Below are 17527 nucleotides of genomic sequence, written 5' to 3' on the forward strand. Positions count from 1 at the left end.
TGTCTTTCAGGCACTCCCAAGGCCCCGCAAAAAAATAATAATTGTGCAGACATTTTGGAGTCAGTAGGGGTTGTTTTCTGGTTATTTTAGCCTGGGGTATGGAAGCTGTGGGCTCCGTTCCCTGCCCCATGTAATCCCTTTGCAACATCACTTGGAATCAGACTCTTAAAAAGTTTCTGGATGCCTAAAGACAGAGGCTTAAGGGGGATCTGAAGGTGTTCAAGCACCTGGATGCATTTCAACATCTCGTGTACCATCTCGGTAATCCTCCGGCTCCCAGAACTTCCCACTGGTGACAGGCTGCAGGAGGCACTTTGCTGCTTTATAGGTGTATTAGGAGGAGAAATGCCCACAGCCTTGGAGATGTTGGAGGCAACAAGGCAGACGTGGGATTTTTTAGTAAGGAAGTGAGGATGGAAGAAGTGGATCCATCAGCTGATGTTTTTCTTCTGTGTCCAACCTGAGCTGGACGCTTGGTGCTGGGCTTGGGCACAGCCTGGGTTGGAATAAGGTCTCTTCTTCCAGACCGGAGCTGATTCGGGCCCAGATAGAGTTCACCCGTGTCTCTAGGCAGGTTCTGACGAGAAAGCCATGGTGCAGCTGGGAACTAAACCTCGGTCTCAGTGCATGACCCAGAAAAACAAGACGATGAGTAGGAGCTCTTCGGTCGGATCCCTCTAACCTGGTAGGAAACCCTCCCATGACGGGCAGGCGTCCCACATCTGAGCCAGAACTGAGGCTGCCTTGGACTTCAGTCTGCATGGGAACAGAAGGTCGTGTAATACTTTTGGGGCTGGATCACCTGGATGGTGATGTCCTTGGGCCAAAGACCTTGACTCCTTTGTGGCGAAATGGCTGGGAAACGTTCCAAAGAGGTGTTTTACATATCATCCCTCTGATGTAGCGTGCAGTTGAGCTCTCATTCTGGTGCAAGTTGGAGTGATTTTATCGGAGTCCATGGCATGAATATGACCATGTAGGTCAAGTCCTGAAGGTTTGCCTCAGTCATCACTGTCTTTGAAGTCAATGAGGCTGAAGTTACTGCCTGATAGGAGCAGTAGTCCATCTGGGATTTCTCAGATGAATGAACTTTAATAATAAAAATGATGATATAAATATGTAAAATGTAAAAACAGTATTGTCAGCTGCTTTGCTTGTTTCTGGTTCAGGGGCTTTATATGTTTAGTCTTGAATGTTTTTCACTTTGATTTTGTGTATCAAGATTTAATGCTGTCAGGAACCACTGAGTAAAAATATGTAGTAATAATAATAATAATAGAGGGTGTGATTTTATAATCCTAACAAAATGGATGAGATGGATGTTCAGACGACTTCTTGGCTTGGGTTTAGGGGTTCTCCCGGTGCCTATCACATTGAATTAGTATTGAGACAGCTTCATTTTCAAGGAGGCCTCCGTGCTGGAGCATATCAAATAAGAGATCTAATAAACAATAACATCAACGGTAACAATGTTTCTCCCCAGATATAAAAGCATAGCTATTGAGGCAGCTGTTTTTCTTGCCGTTTGTTTAGTCTGTTTGGTGAATTCTGCCGGGTTGATTTTTATCCCGTGCAGAGGGTAATTTGCTGTAAGAGCAAAGGCATCAGCCCGGTCCCGTTTGAAAGTAAATAATAAATAACTATAACAGTTAATCTACGGAGCAGACCTCTCCACAGTTTATTTTCCAGTCGGTTGAGTTTAGTTCAGCCCAGTCCCTTTCTGGCACGCTTCGCACCCAAACCCAGAGACCAAAACCGGCGGAGCCGACCCCAGCCTCTCCCTCCCTCCTCCGGGGCTCTCTCCCCTTGCCTCGACAGGAGGGCTGGTTTGGCAAACGACGGCTTTGTGGGGTGCCTGGGGCGGGCTCCGACGCTCCCAGCCTTCCCGGGGAGCCCGGCCGGGCGCCGATCGTTCCCTCCGCCCGCTCCCGCAAAGGGTTAAGGGGGGGGGTGGGCGGGGCCTGGCGAGGGTGGGCGGGGGCTGCCGGGGGTGGGCGGGCGGGGCCTGGCGGGGATTGGTGCGAAGTTCGGAGCGGGGCGGGGCCGCCCCGCCCTCCTCGGCGGCTCTGCCCCCACAGCCACAAAGCCCTGCAGGGAAAAGTTGCTTTATCGCTCGTTTCTCTCGCCCCGGCTCTTTCTCTTTCCCCCCCCCCCCTCCCCAATCCCCAACTCCCCCCCCACCCCCTTACTCCCCTTCCCCTCCCCTTCCCTTCCCCAGCCCCTTTCCCCTCCTCCCCTCGCTCCTTAAACGGGATTCCGGCTTGGGCGAGCCGCGGGACGGCATCACCGGGCATCCCGCGGCTTGCGGAGCCCCGGCCGATCTGTCAGGTCCTCGCTGTCCCTCCCCGCACACACACGCTCAGCCCCACCCGGAAAGCAAGAAAAAGAATTTTACGAGGTCTCCCCCCCCACCCCCCCCACCCCCCGCCTCTTTTCCGTAGCTCCTCGCCCGTGGCTCCCTAGTGGGGGAAAAAAATCGCCTCTGGGGCGAAGGGGAAGGGGAGCGTTGGTAAAAAGCCGGTGGTGAAGGGGGGGGAGAAAGCCGCTCCGTGGGGAGGGCACCCCAAAAGCAGCGGGCAGTCCTCACCCGCCCCCCGGGGAGCGGGGGGGGGGGGATGAGGTAGAAGCCGGCGGCGGAGCGCCCCGCCGGCCGCCGTGGCCGCGGAGGGCATGAGGCGGCGAGCGGCGGGGATGGGCTCCAGCGTACGCTGCTAGAGCCCCGGCAGCAGCCAAGGTAAGTGCCCCCCCCCCCCTCCACTCCACCCCCCCCATGGCCGGGAGACCCCCCGCCTGGCTCGGGGAGTCACTAACCCAAAGCCGGGAGCCGCCGGGCTTGCCCCAAAGCGAGGGGGCAGCACCAGGTGGCATCGCTCCGGGTGTCCTTCCTCCCCCCCCCCCTTTACCCCATTCCCATCCCCGTCTCCCCCCCAGTCTCCCTTCCCCGACCCCAATTCCTGGTTGCGAATATCCCGTTACCGGCCGCCGCGGGGCCCTGGGTCCTGCCCCGGGAGGAGCAAACCCCCCCCCCCCGGCCGCCCACCGCCCCCGGCGCCTTCCCTCCCTCCTCTGCCTCCCTCCGCACCCAGCTCCCCGCTGGAAATTGGGAAGCTAATGGCAAAGGGTCCCTATTTGCTTTGCTGGATGCTGTACACGGGTTGTTGCGTGTCCTGGGGGCACGGAGTGTTTCAACCGGGGAGTTTACAAGGGTGAGGAATTCAGACAGTGTTTAGAGAGTGAGAGTTTTAGGAGGAGAACAGGGTGTAATTAATGTAAACCTGATCTACCCCCGGTTTTGCGTATCACGGCGAAGGCATCTTCAAGAATCTGGATAATTAAGTGCGGTTTTGCTTCGGGACGCACCTCTGCAGCACACGGGAACAAGTGGGGCTTGGAGGGGGGGGAGAAAGGGGAAAGGAAAAATCAGAGCTGTTGGGAGAAGTTGCGGAGCGGAGGAAGGCGCGTACCCAGAGCGGAGCCTGTCTGAGGGGCACTGAAGCAGCAACACAAAGTTTTCTGGGCTGCTGATGGGAGAGGTAACATTCCTCCTCCCCCTTCCCCAAGTTCCTCCACAAATTGTTAACCTGAAATCTTGTTTTATGGCCACTTGCTAGTGTTTTGTTTGCCTTCCAGACTGGTTCTGTACAGGATACCAAAGAATTATGCATTAACTGTAAACTTACAGGAGCTTACTGGCCTCAGTGGATTCTTGATTTATATCAGGCTAAAGCAGAGAGGAGGGCAAAGTTTTACTTGCTGAGCGCCAAGGAATGAATTACAAGTACGTTTCCCTTTCATTTGCCATTTCTGCTCTTAAGTCTTCACGATGGGTTTTAAAACTCTGCAAAAGTTTGGGGGTTTTGTCCCCAGTAGTTATTTTGCTCTCCTTTTTTCTGCCTCCAGGTCTGAGAGGACGGTAGCCTGTACGATACGGAGGGATCTGGTTTTCAAAATGGAATTGCAGCTCGCGCTCCTTTTCGCAGGGATAATTGCGTTTTCGGACTCGGCGAGAGGTAAGGAGACCGCGCTTGCTGCAAAGGCTCTGCGACTCGTACCCTTCCCTCTGCCCCGCTGGGCTCGTGCTCCGCAAACACCCGTGGTGCCCTCGGAAGGACCCCACAAGGGAGTTGCTGTCAGCACGGACTCGTCCCCTGCCCGTCGCTTATTTGCGCAGGGGCGCGGGCTCGTACCCACGCGTGGTGCCTCCTTACCTGCGTGTTTCGGGGCCGTCGGTTTGGATGGAGCGGGGTCGCTCCGGGTTTGCTGAGGTCTCTTAGGCGCAGGTGAACTTCCAGGGGCTTTTCTCGTGCATGGGTAAAAATACACAGACAATTTTAAAGAGAAGCAACTGCATTCCTCTGTGGATCAGAAGTACCTCTCCCCTCCTGTAATCCCTCCAGCCTCTGCCCTGTATATTCCCACTAGCAAACTAAACAAACACATCCATTAACTTCCTCGGTGACAGACAAATGACAGTTCCCAACAGCGAGAGCGTATTTTAACGCTGGGACTCCAGCAGTTGATCAGATTTCAATAAACAGGTTATCCTACCAGAGACAAATTGAAATACGTTGACCTGGGAGTGACGGGGAGGGGGGTGGGGGTGGAAAAAAAAGAAGTTTCTTTACGAGAAGGTGCTTTCAGCAAAGCTCTGGGATCAGAGTGGAAGGAGCGGTGGCTTTTTCTCCGCTCTTGCCTGTGTCGTACCTTGGTGGGTGCTGTCCTTGGAAAGCCTGAATGAGAAACCATGCTTTCAGCTCCCCTGGCTCTGGTCACAAAGGAGGGGCTGCATTGTTCCAGGAGAATGGGGGTATGGCTTTAGGATGCAGATTGCTCCAGCTGCAATTCCCAACAGTATCAGAGTTCCATGAATTGTTGAAAGACCTTTAAATCACCCAGTGCCATGGAGTTGCGAATTAAAAGGTTTAAACTTGCCCTTCACTTGGGCCATAACTTGCCAAAAATAAACCTTGGGGGTGAGGGTGGGAAAGGAGAGGGGGAGTGCTACTCAAAAAACCCAAGGTTTGGTTAGTGCATTGCTTTTTTTTCCTTCTTGGCATTGGCTCCCAAGCAAATATTTTATGGAGGCAAAAGCACTATAAAATGATTCGGCTGGAAGCTGAATGAAAAAGAAAACAGTATATAGGCTGTAAGTCCTGCAAGTCTGAATTCCAGGCAAGGTTTACAATGGAGACTCAGTTTAAGTTGTAGGCAATGGGCAGCAGTGTATGAATTAAGATGACCTCATGGATGTATATTATTGCAATGGACCTGAGAAGTTGGTGGAGTTCCGGAAAAGATCTGAAGTGGGCAGGAGAAGACAAAAAGATTTTTGTCTCTGTCGTGAGCGGAGTATCGGCTGCTTTACTGGCTGACCCTGTTTAAATTTGGTTTGCACTTGTCTTGCTTGTACTCTTTTATTGCCCCTGGAAAATGAAGTGCCGTGAGCTGTTGTCGTGTGAAGAAGCGACAGAAAATTAACAGCGGTAATTTCAGGACATCATCATTTTTCCCAGGGAAAGGCCTTTATAATATAACTTTGATAGGATCATATTGGTAATTGGGTTATTTGAACTCTTTTCAGAGCTGGAAAAATCCATCCTGCAAGTGGATGGAGCAATGGTCCTGGTTATTTAAAATGATGTAGAAACAGAGTTTAAAAACCAGGGCCAAACTCATGAAAAATGTCATTCATTCACGTGCTGATATCAAGGGAGGGAAAGTGAAGAAGAAAAAGGTGTCATTGCTGTAAGAAAAATAGACAAACCCCTAACATTTAAATCCTGCTTTGCACCTCTTGATGTTGAGAGTACTCTTGATAGTGGAGGACGTAGATGAAAGATCAAACTCGTAAGTGAGCAGAGGTGAGACGCTCTCCAGCACGTTGCAACCTTATTTTGTGCTGTTGAATATCCCCAGTTATTAGATATTTACATTGGGATAATTTCAGATTCTCGGAAAAATGTGCCCGGTTTTTCACATCCCCGTGGATTTTTTCCGAATGTATCATACAGTGGGTTCGGCCACTGGAGATGTATAAATGCTACCTGTTCCAGTCGCTTGGGTTTTATAGACAGTCCTTTGGCCAAATCTCAGCCTGAGGTCGTGAGGCTTTTCTCTGGAGGAAGAAGGGCTCTTTGTTTTGGCCAAACAGCGTTTAATATCTGTATCTCGATTGCAAATTAGACGTGTGTGGCCCAAAGCGTGCCAACGCCTCCTAATCTGAGGCGTCAGAAGTTAAAAAGGTGCTCGCTGGCTTGCAATCAAGCAAGGAAAGTGGCTGAGGAGGCTCTCTGTGAAAGCGCTGGTCCTTCTCTTCTGCTCATATTAGGCAAAAGTAGCTTGTGCTGGAATTAGGATGTTAATTTGGAGCTGGCTGATTGCGTGCCCGTGTTCGGGGAAGGGCTGTGCCGTAGTGCATTTGCACAAGGGGGCAGAGTTAAGTTGCCCACGCGCTCCGGCTTCGATATTTCCTGACAGTTGAGTGCTCAGCTGCAATCTTGCATTAAATGTTACGTTGTATTATTTTTACATCTTTATTTAGGTGATGCCTTTTAAGGCAAAGGGCTCCGCAGAGATGACCGATTGGGCTAATGCGGCAACTTTATTTCCCCCCCCCGGCAAACAGGGATGTTTTTCCAGGTTCGGAGCTGTGCCTACTGGCTCTGTCCCTTCTTGTGACCCAATGTGTCACATCGCCAAGGTACAAAACGCTGCAAAAAAGTGGATATCTTAGCAAACCAAGATAAACTCTTAAGAAAGAGGCAATACATTTAAAGAATCCATGCAAAGCAGAGCGCAGGTCTGATTTTAGGGGGCCAGGTGCAGAACTCGCTGTGTCTGGAGGGATGAAGGATGAGGTAGCTCTGGCTAAGTTTGAACCAATGCTTTTGGGGCCGAAATTTAAAGACTTTGGCTAAGGGCTTGTCTACACCTGCAAATGCACTGGAATAACCCTCCCAAAAAACTTAATCTGGAATAACTCCTTCAGCGGCCAATTTTATTCCAGGCTAAGATCTCCTGGAGGGAGACTGTACCAAAAAAAAGTCTTCCTCAGGAGCTATTTTGGTAAATATCCAAGCCCCTTCTTTCCCTTGTGGGTGAAGACGAGGACTTCTGTGTGCACAAGATCCACTCTTTGAGAACAAAACCTGCGTGCTGCGGTTTTCTAAGAGGGACCATGCCTTCCAGCTGACAGCCAGGGCGTAGGGTGGCAGCTTCAGCCCTGTTGCCAGCTGCACTGGATAGCATCAGCCCTGAACCTGGGATAATAACGCAGGTCTGGTGGCTCGTCCCTGTTGTCACTCCATTCCTGTTCTCTCCAAGCAGCCCTATGCTGGGCATAAAAGTCCTCAGCGTCCTGCCCTGGCCCTCCTCCGCGGGGATGAATGCCATCTTGGGTCACTAACCTTTACTGACTATGTCCTGCAGCAATGTAGCTCCTACCACTCCACACCTCCGGTCGGATACAGGTAATACAATCTGATATTTTCCTGCCTATGTTATCTCAGTGACACACAACACAATATTTGTTCCGAATCTGTCAAGTTGCCATCGTATTCGCTTTGGTGACCGTATATGGTAACGTTGGGATGTGCTTGGCTTGGTCCCGTGGCTTAAGCAAGATTTCGTATGGTATGTTTAGAAGTTTTTGGTAACAACCCTCCTGTTAGCGAGTAAACTGATATTCTGCTGGAAACTAATTAGTTTGGATGTTGATTTCATTTTCGGTGCATTGCGTAGGGAGGGGAAGAATGGGACCTTAATTGCTTTCTGCTCTGGCACTTCTCTGTGGGACACTTGGCTTGCAAACCTGGTAGATGCCTGCTTTACAGGGTATTTGCTGATGGGGCCACCTCAAAATGCAGTGGTTTTGTGCAGAAATAATGTTCTGTGCCATTTTTGTTTCTCTGAATATTGGAGAAAGGTCAATAGGATGCTAGAAGTTTTTTTTATTTCTTGGGAGAGGAGTTCTTCATTCTGGTGAACATATTCACCATTCTGTAACTTTGGGGTTTCTAGGAGTGAATGGTAGTAAACGTGGAAAAGATAAATAGCGATAATATAAGAAAGATGGTTGTTGGCTTCCATTTTACTCCTTTATTCTTGTTGAATGGTTGTTACCAGATGTAAGGATTAGGTAATTTCTCAGTTGTGAAAGGGAAGCATGTTCAGGTCTAACAGCCTGATTCAGATTTTATGTAAGTCACTGCATATCTTCTGGTTAAGTTTGGGGCATTTCTTGGATCATGCTCTTGGGGAACTTGCTCATGAATAATCTGTCAGCATGACTTGTACCTAGAGTCAACATGACGATCTAAGAAAATCCTGGTTATTTTTTTAAACCCCGGTTCCTCCCTTCTTCTGAGGCTGTCGGCTGCTTTAAATTGAGGCTGAGTTTAAACATAAAATACAGTGTGCGTCATACTGGAAAATTAGGGTTGATTTTATTTTTTTTTTATTAGGAATATTACAAAACTCGGCAAATTGCTCAAATACATTTAGATTTTCCTTAAAGTTTTTATAACTTTGTTTTCCAAGTCCATATGTTTCTCTGACCTTCATTAAAAGACGCAAGCAGCAAATTAAAATACGTCTTTTCTGTGATGAACTTCTACATAGCAAAGGATAGACTCCAAAGTCTGACTCCCAGCCACAGAAGAGACTTTCATGTGCTGTGAGGAAGCGCTTGAGAAATTACAGAAAAATGGTTCTTTCAGGAAAAAAATGTCATTCGAAAACAAAAAACCAAAGTGACACTTGCTAGCAAGTAGGAACCTGCTTTTCAAGGTTTGCGACCATTGGTACTAATTTATTAACTAAAGGTGAGGTTTGTCATCTGGCATGAATTGGCTGATAGAGCTGATCTTTTCCAATGACCCATCTGATAATTCCTTTTTGAGTGGCTGTCTCACCACGAGCGACGCTGGTACATCTGGGTCTGCGCAGAATACTTGTTATGGAATAGCGTGAACGCAGCAGAGATGGTCACTGTCTGGCTGTGCATTTTTGGATTAATTATTGAGAAGAAGAGATAAAAATTTCCACTGAAAGGGGAAAATAATAATGCAGAAGTCCTCTTGTACCTAGTTTGACTTAAAAAAAAAAAACAAACAAAAAACCCCCAAACCACAATCTTTAGTCATAGCTTTATTTATTCAGCGGGAGTAGAACCAGTGCAGCTTTCTGATTTTCCTGAGATACGAAACTCCTACTTGTGTCTGCAGTGACTTGTAAAATCATGCTGCTCAAAGGGTCCATGCAAATGTATCCCGGCATTACAGGAGTTGGTGGAAATGCTCCTTTCTTGCTTTCCTTTCATTATCCTGCTCATTTTGTCTTGTTTCAAGGAGTTGTCTCTCATCCGACCTCTTCGTGTGTTTTCTGGTGGGCTGCTCAAGCTGAAATGCATTTGTTCTTGTTTTGAACATATAATTTGGATTTCTATCCCTTTTCTTGTTCTCTGTAATCAGTCTTGACTTGGAGCTTTCTCTAATAATAATGCCTCCATATGTATTTAACTGTGGTGACCTGTCCTAATCTTTTGCACCAAGGTTGAACATTTTTGGTCATATAAGGGAGTTTTTTTAAGAGTGGAGCCAGTGTGAACATAGGATTTGTGAAGACCACTGTCTGGTGCAAGCCTATTGAGTCTGGTGCTCAGTTGTAGCAGCTGTGGTACTAAGGTAAAAGAAAAGTATTTCCAAAAATAAGCTTGAATAATCTCATCCTGCTGCCCCGATGTCATATGAGATAAGCAGATGCAGCCCATGCCAGCTTTAACAGGTTAGGACCTGATACGGAGCCTGTGAGTGTTGGTGCCCTGACTCGACTCGCTCTCATGGCCTTTGGATCCATCCCTGAATGATGACTTGCACAGATTATCTGTGTTATCGACCTCTGTATTGGATCCCTCATGTACGACAGCAGAAAAGGTGTGGGCTAAGCGTGGTATTTTGGATCCTGCCATTCGCCTGCTTGACTGGACAGCTTGGACTCAATTTTTTAATTCTAGAAACACATTGCTTCTGCCCACTGCGAGCGCTGGCTGGTGGCTGGAGCGTGCACTGCCAGGGCTGAAAGCAATGTGGAAATTCATTGCTTTAACTTTGGGTCGCTGCAGAGGGGTTTATCCCCAAAGAAAGGATGCCGTTCTACAGGCGGTGTTCTTAGGTGTGGAGGGGCTGAAGACTGGCCTGAGTGTTACTTAACAAGTTAATATATGCCATTTGCTGCTGAATCCATTCACATACCTGATTTTATTTTATTTTTTTTTTTTCCCCACCTTCTGAGTCAAATAAACACGGACTTCATGGAGTTTGGTTGGTTACCCTGAGTACACAGTCTCCCCATTGTATTGCAGTAGAAACACAGTATCCAGCAGTGCTGCACATAACCTAACCTCTTTATTTCATCCCAACCTCTCCAATTTTCAGGAAGAAATTCAGCCAGGAACTCCGGGCTACTTCTTCCATTATGTGTTCAAACTTAATTTTGAGCTTCACTAAGGGAAGAAAAATGTAAATTGGGAACAGAGGCTTCTCAGAGCAGGTTAATATTTCTCAGGACTGCTGCACCTCTATTCTCAGCCTCTCTACGAGTGCCTTCTAGTTTGACGGGACCCAAAATCACCTCTCCTTATGTCTGGTAAATTTATTTCATGAAAGTTTTACACAATCTTGGGTACCCTGTCAAGTGATTGAGAAGTGAGTAATGCAAGAGGTGTCATACCCTAGATGCCACTTGGGTGGTGTTGACTTTGGTGGGTATTTTAGGAGCTGTCAGTATTTGTCCATGTTAGATAAAAACACAGGAACAGCAGACAAATGCAGAAATGCGGACTTAATTTGTGCAATAAGCGTTTTTTTTAAATTCATATGCTACTTGTTGGGTTTGCTGGCGCATGCCCAGTGAACTGGTGACTGTAAGAGTTTGGTACTGGTGTCGTGCAGACTCTTCGTGGCAATTGTGGGCTTGCTAGTTCTGCCCAGAACAAGATATTCGGGAGAGGGACAGAGCTGGAGGAGGAAGTGGAGGGAAATGCAAGCGTTAGCCAACCTCCGAGAGAAAATTTAGGCCGGATTAGTATATTGCTGCTCTTGAGGCCTGGTGCAGCCAAGCCTTGGGAGAGGGTCTCCAGTGGGCAGTGTGTGTGCTCTGAAGAGGATGTTGGGATGCGGCTTTTCCAAATCTGTGCTGTATTTCGTTTTTTACCTATGTCCTCCCAGGTGCCTCCTCATCATTAGGTACAGGTCTGATGCTTAACTGGCTTTTGAGAAATGTGTGACTCCGAGTAGAAGCATTCTCTTGTAAAAGTTTCTTTTTCCTTGGGGTAGCTAGTATTTTACTACTGCCTTGTATGGATTTAAATCTTCCTTTTTCTAGACAGAAGTGGATGGGATGAGGCCAAATCAACCCCAAAGTAGGGAGAAGGGACAGTTACTCAGCCTCACCAGCCTTCCAGCGCTCAAAAAGCCAAACTACTGGAGTTAGGCTGCTGCACAGGCTGGAGCACTGTGAAGCGGTTTCTTCTCCTTTTTCTTCTTGACTAATAGATTTGTGCGAGTTGTAGTAATTGAGGAAGCTATTTTTTCTCAGTGGTTGTTCTTCCCTATTCAGATCTGTTAACACTGGTTAAGCAATGACAAGTGTCAGACGAGTTACAGGTGCATGAACTGCATGTCAAGGATGGAAGGGTTAATGAATAACAGGGTAAACCTCTGGACGTTGTGGAATATCTCCCCAGGGATACTGCAGGCTCTCTGTGGAAGGAAGAACGCTTGTTTGGCATCGACCAGTCAATATAAAACTGGTGGTTAAAACTTCTGCAGAGTATGGATACCCTTCTGAGAGAGGATGCTGTGAGCCTTCTCGCTCGCCTTTTGGGTGGATCAAAATCTTTTGTGTTCTTCTGCAGGTTAACACAACATTTTTGTGGCAATCATAGCGTCTCTTTAGTGAGACAAGTAATATTAGGAAGCGTTTAATGTATTTTTGGGCAGTTTAAAGTAGGAAACTGGGAGAAGAGTTGCCAGCTCCACCAGCATATGGAGATCAGGCTCTGTGCTCTGATAAGTTGTTTAATATTTTGATATTCAGGGTCAGATACTGCTCTCTCTTACAAAGGTGATAGTCCCTTTAGGTTCAGTGAGTTGTGGCTGAGTAGCTGTGAGTAGGATTTAAATTTATAATCCTACCAGAGAGCAGAAATTGGGGCCTCGTAAGACCAGGCTGTGTTTCAGTTCTGTACAGCGTGGCACCAGCCATGGGAGGGTTCATCGTCATCTGCAATAGTTAATATAAAACTAGATTAACAGATCAGAGCTGATGAGTATCTTTCCTCCTCCTGGTATTCACAACCAATCAGAAATGCAGTATTGCCAGGGGTGAATTTCCTTAAGGCCTAATGAGAGTGGACCTTTCAACTTAATCATAGCCAGGACAGGTGTTTACTTTTCCTTGACAGATTTGACTGACAAGGAATCGTAAACCTATTAGGGAGATATTTGCATATGCAGGGGAACTGGCTTTGGACAGTTGATTTCTAATTGCCGGATTTGTTATCTGAAAATGTTTGCCACTGCTCTCAGCACACATCTATTGTTTCTGACACAAAGAGACACAAAGAAGTGGTAGAGGCTAGTCAGAGCATTTTGCTCAGGGGCCAGAGAAACCATAAGGTAGGGATGGGTCAGTGTTTTATCTAGACTAGAGCAAGGTCCTGCTTGTATCACTAAGGCAGAATGCTTTTCCTGATTCCCTGCTTGCTCAAACAGGGGTAGGCTAGAGGATTTGCAGGATTTCAAACAGTATTTTGTGATAGTGACGTATACAGGATTATTCCTGTCATTGGAAGTTCATTGGAAATACCAGACTAGTCCTTTGCAGTTGGTAAAGTAGACTCAGGATATTTACTTTGAAGTTCAATTCAGGGCTCTTCTCTCCGTGAGTACTCCTGTTGGGAAGAGGATTGTAGATTCACAGGCATGGAAGTCTGTCCCTTTTCCCCATGTTTTACCACTGATCCCAAGGAAGAAAACAGCAAGGTGCTACTCAAAGTAGTCACAGCAATAGACCTGTATATTTATAATACTTATTACTATTTACTGAGTGTTTCCAGTGAAGGAAAAAAAAAAAAAAAGAGAAAGACCCAAAAAGTGCTGCTCAGCGTAGGCAGCGTTCCTCTTCTAGATAGTGTCAGGAGAAAAAGCTTGTCTTTCTGAAGACCACAGACTAGCTAAGTGGAGTTTGAGGCTTATTTTTCTTTTATCCTAGAAAATCCAATAAATCCAGTAAATTCTTTCAGTGTGGTCTTCCAAGAGTTTTTCAACTTCGTCTGACTCACAGATTATTTGAGTGCCATTATAGACTAGGGGTCAAGCAAGTTAATTCCCAGAACAGTATGCTGCCCTGTTTTCAAACTGTGCTAATCAGGGTTTTGAGTCAAAGCATGGTAGTTTGCCTAGTGAAATTATTTTCCTGTTAGAAAATTACAAATAGGCTCTGACTGTTCGTATTGGCTTCAGTCACCAGAGTGCTCACATCACATGCAGAGCAAAGCCCCCGGGGATGTACTCGCCGTGGATCAGGGTGCTGGTGGGGGCTCGTTTCCCAGCTTCCAAGATTGAACTCGTGAAAACAGGCTGAAACCTTATCACAAAAAAAAAAAAGAAAGAAATTGTTACAGTCCCATTTACACCTCCAGCGGGACGGAGGGAGGGCTGCCTGGAGCCCATCCGAGCTGTAATGTGAATGTCCTTTCCCGAAGGAGACATTTGGTGGAGTTATTCGGTTACCTCTCCCCCTCACCTTTTTGTAATTGACTCTTGTTTACATTTTCCTCCTCCTTTCCCAAAGTTTATTACCACTGTTTAGGCAGAGGAAATGAATTAACATAATTTACTGGTTTTTAGAACAAGACACATTCCCTGCATGTACACACGCTCGCAGTCGCCCTCCCAGTGCTGTGCAGAGGAGCGTGTTTACAGAGTCTGGGTCCATTTAGGGAGAACAATACCCTGATTATGGAGGGCAGCCTTTTATTCCCAGAAACCAGAAGGAACCATTCGCTTCAAGCAGCTACGGCCCCTTGAAGGTACAGGTGGTGCAAGCTGCTAGAAGGAGGGAATAAATCTGTTGTGGCCACAAACCAGCAGCATTGTTCTCTGTGGAAGTTGAATTAGCGGTGGGAGGGAGAAGTGGTCTCGGGACAAACCGAGCACCAAGTTTAAGAACTACCAGCGTGTAGAGAGGTGTTGTGGCTTCCCATTTAAATTCTAAGTAATAGCTGTGAGCCTTCAGGGGGAAATATTTGGCGCTTCCTGAGCCGGCAAGGTGCTGGGGAGGTTGGGTAGGAAGAAGATGATAACTGAGCCTCCAAGTGTTTTTGGGTAGGCTGAGTTGGGTTGAAAGGTGCTGTTATGTATGAAATGCCGGTCATTTCTAATTGCAGTCATGCACCTGTGCCGGGTGGATAATGCTACAGACATGTCATATGAAGCATTTGCTTCGCATGATGTCGGGAAAGGTCAAGCACTTGATTTCTGTCCTGCTAAGCTGGGTCATCAGTGGCACGAATAGGACCCCCCTTCCTCTGCCCAACTGCAGATGCTTGTGTGCTGGCAGTAAATGCTTCTCAGGTGTGATCTCATGGCAGCTGAAGATGACTGAACTTGACCCCACCACTGTCCTGTCCTTCTCCTGCTCTGCTCCCAGGCTTGTAACTCCCTTGTGCCAGCGTGAGAGCTCTTCTGACCTTGCTGTTGGGTGTTTTGGGGAGCTAACCTGGGCAGGAAACCAATCTGGAAAAAAATGTGATGGGTTAAATTGTTAGAGGAGCATGGCCTGAGCTTGTGGGATATCACAGCGTGACCGCTGGCAGCAAGTCCTTTCCATTCTCACTTGTGGCAGGAAGGCTCTGTACTTTGGAGGACTGAGCGTTTATGTGAACATTTATAAAATGACCCTTTAGGAATGTGAAATGCAGCAGGGTCCACACTCCAAAATGTAGCGCTGCGCGGGGGCAGTGAATGTGGCGGCTGGAAAAAGCAGATTTGTATCCTGGGTCCGTCCTCGGTGGATCCCATCAGAAAAAGTGTATATTACCCCGGTAGAAGCTTCTCATCCCAAAGTGGTTTGGGCTGTTCTGCACAGGCAGTAATTATTCCCCATTGATTTTTGCTCTTGCTTCAGCTCAGACAGTAGCGCATCTCTGACCTTTCTGCATTGGGAGATTCCAGCTTTCACACTCTATGTCATGACAATTTTCTGCTTGTCTCGGTGTTCCTGTGAAATTTGGAGTGCTTTATAGGGGAATGGGAATCTTCCTCCCTCTGTCCTCTACTTTTGGCTTCTGAGGGAGAAGGGTCATTTGGGGAGCTGGGAAATGGCGCGTTAATGCTGCCAGCGTTTGCTGGCCCTCCTATGGCATTGCCTGCTGCAAGGAAGGAGCACAGCCGGGAACAAAGACAGGCTGCAACCAGTGCTGCTGATGATTGAGTTCCCTCTGGTCCAGGCACAGCGTGCATCAATCCTGGTATCAAGGTGAATGTTGTGTGTCACCCAGACCTGAGAGGGAGCCAGGTTCCCCCCCCCCCCGCCAGCCTTGGCTTCGTCTCTGCGGGGACTTCTGACTACTGACACCCCTTCAGGGGGTTGCAAAAATAAGGCAGAGAAAACAACTTGTGCAAAATACTCCCTGTGGGTGAAAATATTTTTCCAGGGGAACAGAGCCAGTAGGCTGAACAGGTAAAGCTGCAGGGCTGCATTAACAACGCTTTTAGGGGTTATCTGCAGGGGGGGTGTGTGCTTATGTTGGCCTGTGAGGCATGGTGGGTGAATTCTGGCCAAAGATGATTGACATGTGTCTAACATGATGACCCATGATCCTTCACCCCAGAGAAACTGGGGCTTTTGCCTGTTGATCCAGGTTTTTTGTAGAGAGGGGAAGATCCTGGTGCATGTCCCAGTACCCACGTGAGGGCTGCTGAGGCTACTCTGTGTTGGAAGACTAAACTTTGGCACGTTCAGGAAGATCAGAACTTGGTACTAAATAACTATAATTATCCCAAGGCAGCAGGGATGCGGGTTTTTTAATATCCTTTAAAATCTGCCAGATCTTCTCAGGCCTGGATGATGCGAGAGGGGCAAGCATCGGGTCCCATGCTGGCTCGTGGACAGCAATAAGGGCAACAAGAACCAGGGCAGTAAGAACCACTCCAGAGTCCATCCCCATGTCTGTGTCACCGTGACGGCTTTCTGCTGTGAGTGTGAGGGTGTGCGGTGATCTGTGGAAAAATGTGAATCTTGGCAGCAGTCCCTGAATCAAAATATCTGGGAAACACTGAGCCGGGAGTTTGAAAATACATCTTGGGGGTTTCATTCTCCAGAAGGAAAAACAGTGTCGAACTTCCACTGAGACAAGTGTTTGAAAGAAAAAAATGTGCAGTGTAGAATTAAAAGGGAACAGCTTAGTTATTGGACACTAATTGAAATAATAGCAGAGAGGAACAAGCCTGAATGAATTTTAATAGCCTCTTGATTTGGATCTTTCTATTTGTGTACTTGCAGGCGCTTTCCTTTTTACCTCTGCAAGACTAATGCAGATATTATACTAAATACAACCCCCCCAACCAGCAAACCCAATAACTTGTCTGAGGAAGATGAAAATTGCACCAAAGTAATTGAATGAGCATTGTGCTTTAAGTATTCCAGCCTTAAAACCAGAGCAGGGCCTTCTGTCTGTGGCATGTGTTGGAGGTTATTTTGCTACAAGACAGAGATATTAAGGCAGAACTGGAGGAGGACTGCAACGTCTAAAGTATTTAATATTGCTCTGGGAGAGCACGTCAACAAATGACCAACAGTTTCGGTTGATACAATGGATGCAGCATAAGGCAAAGTTGTTATTATAGCTGGTGTGATTTTTTTCCTAGTATCGGGGCTGGTGCCTGAAGTCCTAATTGTACCAAAGCCCTGTTGTTGTGTTAAGAGCTGTCAAACCCAGAATGAACGACAGACAGCTACAATCTTAAATGCAAGTTACTAACAGCTCTTTGTATAGAGACTTTGTTTTTACTCTGACAGAGGTTCCCTTCAAAAACCAGACCCATCGGTCGGCCGAGTTTTATTTTACCCGCGTAAACCTGAGAAAGGTGAGATCCCATACTTGCCTACAGCGCCCTGTGCAAAGCAGACGTTGCCCCAATAAGGATTTCTTGCTGCTGCTACAGTACAGACCCACATGACCGATAACCTTGTGCCCAAACCCTGGGCAAGTGCCCAAGGCGAAACAGGTGCAAAGGTATCGTTCCTGCACGGGCCGAAGGGCTTGCGCCGCACACCCAACACGGTTCGTATGCCTGAATCACAAGCCCGGTTATCCCCTCTCTGCTGGGTACAAACTTCATCGTCGACTTTAGGGAGAGCTAGGCGTTACACTGTGCTTATTTTTTTTTTATGGAAACAACCATCAAAAGTCCTTGAATAAAAAAAAAAAAAATTACAGAGATTATTTAAGCATTATTATTAT

General features: G+C 47.4%; 1 protein-coding gene across 5 annotated transcripts in view; it reads left to right on the plus strand.

Annotated features, from left to right (window-relative positions):
• The first annotated feature begins 2214 nt into the window (after positions 1-2214).
• FGFRL1 (fibroblast growth factor receptor like 1) overlaps positions 2215-17527 on the plus strand; it is a 180407-nt gene continuing 165094 nt past the window's right edge. Inside the window, exons 1-3 of one of the 5 annotated variants that reach the window (XM_075054353.1) lie at positions 2215-2734; positions 3683-3778; positions 3901-4010. In XM_075054353.1, the coding sequence (XP_074910454.1) occupies positions 3768-3778; positions 3901-4010 (121 nt within the window). In that variant the 5' untranslated portion in view covers positions 2215-2734; positions 3683-3767. The other 4 variants (XM_075054180.1, XM_075054267.1, XM_075054442.1 and 1 more) reach the window with 4 other exon arrangements.

Source organism: Buteo buteo, chromosome 1, assembly GCF_964188355.1.
Source record: "Buteo buteo chromosome 1, bButBut1.hap1.1, whole genome shotgun sequence".
In the NCBI taxonomy this organism is placed as follows: Eukaryota; Metazoa; Chordata; class Aves; order Accipitriformes; family Accipitridae; genus Buteo; species Buteo buteo.